Raw genomic sequence first — 4334 nt, forward strand, 5'->3', positions numbered from 1 at the left:
TTAACTTGACCTGTACACGAATCAATAGATTAATTACCGTGACCATTTAACAAACTGCCATGAGACTGGGCTGAAATTATTCTATGGTCGAAATGGGGGCAAATGTGGTACAGTATTGCCATGAGTAATAGCATAATTGGATATATCCAAGGATTACAATATAATTTCAGAGAAAGGAAAGAATGTTTTATTGTTATCAAACTGATGAAAAAAAGGTTATGAAAAGTAACAATTGTAACACAAAAATGTGAATTTCAGGCAAGAAGACTGCACCTCCACATTATTACATGACAATGGCAGATAATGGAAACATAAATGAACAGTAAAAAATTGGTAATTAATGATAAAAAGGTGACAAGACAATGATTTGAGGTGACCAGTTCCACTTTAAAAACAAAACTCACCATTTTAGCTCTTTAAAACTGTGAACCCCCATCCATTATAACCTCTTTGTCTTTCTGTATTTGTCATAACTTTGACTTTATTTTTTCAAAAAGAAATATCACTAGTGTAACCCAGAACAAGAAAGCCATGATACAGAAGGAAGGGCACCTTGTATTTGTTGGACAACTGCAAGTAGTTAAATATTCATGCAACTTTAGAAACATCTCTGGTTAGATCTCTAGGCTAACAATACATTTTATTCTTTATGAAATATCGATTTGATTCTCCACATTCCCATTAAAGTTTTTCTCCATGTAAATTAACAGTTAACAGATTCTGTCATGAAATACTGATAAACCATATGTTCAGTCTGTACAATAGAGGTACTAAAAATTACAACTGTCATGGTATATGTACAATTTCCTACCTACAAAGTACAACAGCTAGCATGTAATAAAATATGTAAACAAATTTCTTGTTTCTTGACACAGTTGACTGTGACAGCAGATAGAATTCACACTTTCAACATTTGATTTATTTCTGTATACACATTTGTTAACAGTGTTGTAGTACTGCATTTGTCTTCCTCCTGACACCTCCATAGAAAAAGAGAACAACAGGCAATAAACCAACAAACAGTTTTGCAAAAAGATTAAACCACCACTAGCTGTGCATCAATAACAGACCTTTTTTTTTTTTTAAAAGACCGTTTTTTCCATGGTTAACATTTTTGAGAGGAATTCTGCTCTGATAGTGAACAACTTTTTGGCATTAATTAAGAGAACATGGTCCAAGTTGAACACTGTATGCTGGACTTTTACTGCACTGAACTTTACTGTAGAATTAGGATGGCATGCATTTTACAATCAGTTGCTTTTTACCTAGAGAGCGGCCACTTCTTCCCACAACGTGAGTCACTCTTTCTGTCAAACAATGAAAATAATTGTGGTGAATCGGATGCCAGAGCAAAAAGATTTTAGGAGATCTTGCCCCTGGCAAGTTCCTTACTTGGAATCATTTTATACACAGAACTAGTTTTCTTTTCTTAGTGTTCTTTTTGTCATTTTTTCCCTTTTGCTTAAAGCAAATATAAGTTAGACACCAAACTTGTATTATGTATAAAACATAAAAATGTGTCATACTCTGATACAGCAAGAGTCTTTTTTTACTTCTACAATGATGGTGTGCCTGACCCTCTTGTTAAGCACTACATGTTGCTTACATGCTGAAAATGTATAAGATTATGAGCCTTTTGTAATTAACAAGTTTACAAAAAAAGTTTTTTGTTTAATGCCAAGGATCACATAGCTCTAAAAGTCACTTGGGAGAATGATGTAGCTGTGAAATATTTCTATACTGATAATGTCTCTGACCAGATAGAAGAGTAAGGTCTCTAAAGTTGCTATTTAGCCTTGTTGTTATGCTTACAATAGTAAGTGTGCTTTATATTACAGTACATATCAGTTCAACTACTCAGCACAGTATGCGATTATTCAAGTTCCATGTTATACCATCATGTGTCATAGCTCCTTGCAAGGAAAAGTCATTGTTCTCTTAGTGCTTTCTTTCTTCACTCTCTCGTCTTCACGAAAGTCTCACAGTCACACATAATACTCCTTATCCTTATTTTTCTGCTTCTTGTTGCTGCCTTTCGAACTCTGCTGTTTGTCCTTCATGACAGCGCCGTTGCTTTGCACAGCTGAGTTGGTTATGTAGTTCCTGCTTTCGTCCACCTGGTAGGAGCCTTCATCCCTGTTCCTGTACTTATACATGGCATACAGAAGGATGAGGATGCACAGGGCAGCGGCCGCCACTATTCCGATGACCATCCCGGTGGTGCTGCTAGATTCACGGACCACTTCCGAGGGCCCTGGAACTCGCCTGACGCCCGGCTCTGTGGGGAGTGCTGTGGGTATATTACGGAACATTGGGGAGGTTATTAATGGGCCCCTCAGCTTGCTGCTGTCTACCTCAAAAGTTGTGGGCAATGGAAGCAACACTAGGTTGGGCTGGGGTTTTAGCTCGCGGTTATTCATTATGCCAGCCGGCTGTTTGGCCGGAGCATTGTGGAGGGTTGCGGTGGAGGCAGAGGTGGCGGTGGTGGGGCTCTGGTCGGCGGTTAGTATGGCGGTAGTGGTAGTCCTACTGCGTCTGGAGATTGAAGGTTTGTTATGTCTAAAAGTCTCGTAGCCACCTTCAAAGCCTGACGTGGATAAGGTCTTAGCTGTTACCAAGGAGAAGGTCGTGTAAAAATCTTCATCACCAGTAGGGGGCAGGTTAGACTTGAACGCTTCCCCAGAGCCAGACCCCGATATCACCAAGCCATCATCATCACAATCATCGCTGCCTCGGTCCGACAAGCAAGGTACCCCCGCCTCAGTGGCCTTGGACAAGGACTCTTTGGTGGTCTCAATAATGGTCAGGGGTGGGTGGTGGGTTGAGGGAGTGGGAATGAAGGGTGCACAAGTAGCTACGAGAGGTGCGCTAATGGATCCTGAAGTACTGGGATGACTAACTCAGCTCCTGGGGTTGAAGACAGACAGGCAGTCATGTTAGAGGACAGCTTTGGGGTTTTATGAAATAAAGTAAATCCCCGAAAATACATCTGGACAGAATACCAAAGCAAACAATCAAAATTAACCAAAACTTGGCATATCAAATCAAGACTGCTAGATTAAGACCAAAGAAAGAAAAATGGCATATTTGATATATTTCAAAAGGCTTAAGAGGTGTGCATGGATGAGCAAGACAAATCAAGCAAAATATGCTTCAAATTCAATGTGCTTGACATAGTTAAGCATACCTCAATATAATTAAAAAGAAATTAGGCCAAAGTGCAAACTCAGTAAAAAGTGTAACCTAATACACTTTGTTTGCTGAATACAAATAAATGAAAACCCATTCATAGTTAAAAACAAAAGATACTATAATTATTGTCATCCCACCCCCTCCCCCATATTAAATAGGATGCATCTAATATTGAAAATTACTTTAATTTAACATCATCACAGTATACAGCAACATGAACATGGTTAAGATAAAATGTATTATCCAAACTACAGATTTCTGTTATAATATAAATGACAGCAGTGTTTACTGCTCGGTAATAGCTCTCCAATCACCTTAAACCTTTTGCGTTATTTTGCTAATAAAAACTGCAGTTACAGGTCTACAAACACTTCTCAGATACAGAGCTGCTCTGGATGTAAGGGTGATCTCGAGCTTAAAGAAAAATTAAACAACCAGTTTGTGCAGCCCCTTGAATAGTGAAGGTGGAGCTGTGTGTAAAAATGAGATAATCCTCAATCAATGAATTTATGCAAACTCATTTGGTTAATCAGGACTGATATTCAATTGGATGCACATTTGAAGCATTTGTCATGAGAAATGACAGATATTTTTCATATAAAGTCCTTAATGTCTTGGAATATCATGACTTAGAGTTCCCTACTAACCAATGTGTGCATATTAGTTGTATCAATTAGTTTTCACAAACCTTTCTAAATGTGTACAGACTGTATCAACAAGCCAGAAGTTAATTTGTGCTATTTCTATGAAAGATATTCCAGATAGTGACAATGATCTGTTTTAAGAGCAGCTCTGTGACGCCAAGAAAACGCTGTTGAACTATAACATATCTTAGTTCTTCCATGTCAATGAGAGTAAAGTCACCTGAATGCTCACCCGTTGTGGAACACTAGCCTGAGTAAAAGATGTCATGCTGTGAACTATCCTTCAAGAGCTTCATTTTACAGTTAGCCTCTTGCTCACCAGAAGAACAGGAGACCAGGTTCTCTAACAAATCGTAGGCTACATGTTCTTTATATTAAAGTAAAAAATGTAAAATATAAAATCAGACCAATTCTTTGCAAATATGTCTGAACTTGCTAGAGATGTACACACAATATTTGAAATGTTCTTCCATGATAAATAAGAGCAAGAAACTGGTT

General features: G+C 38.1%; 1 protein-coding gene across 1 annotated transcript; it reads right to left on the minus strand.

Moving 5' to 3' along the window:
• Positions 1–1071: 1071 nt before the first annotated feature.
• Positions 1072–2935, minus strand: LOC116676712 (neurexin-3-beta-like). The gene is given in 2 exon segments (XM_032507619.1): positions 1072–2866; positions 2869–2935. Coding segments are annotated over 2 exon segments (948 nt in total). The 3' UTR covers positions 1072–1985.
• Positions 2936–4334: the final 1399 nt, after the last annotated feature.

Source organism: Etheostoma spectabile, unplaced genomic scaffold (genome assembly GCF_008692095.1).
Source record: "Etheostoma spectabile isolate EspeVRDwgs_2016 unplaced genomic scaffold, UIUC_Espe_1.0 scaffold00003684, whole genome shotgun sequence".
Classification (NCBI taxonomy): Eukaryota; Metazoa; Chordata; class Actinopteri; order Perciformes; family Percidae; genus Etheostoma; species Etheostoma spectabile.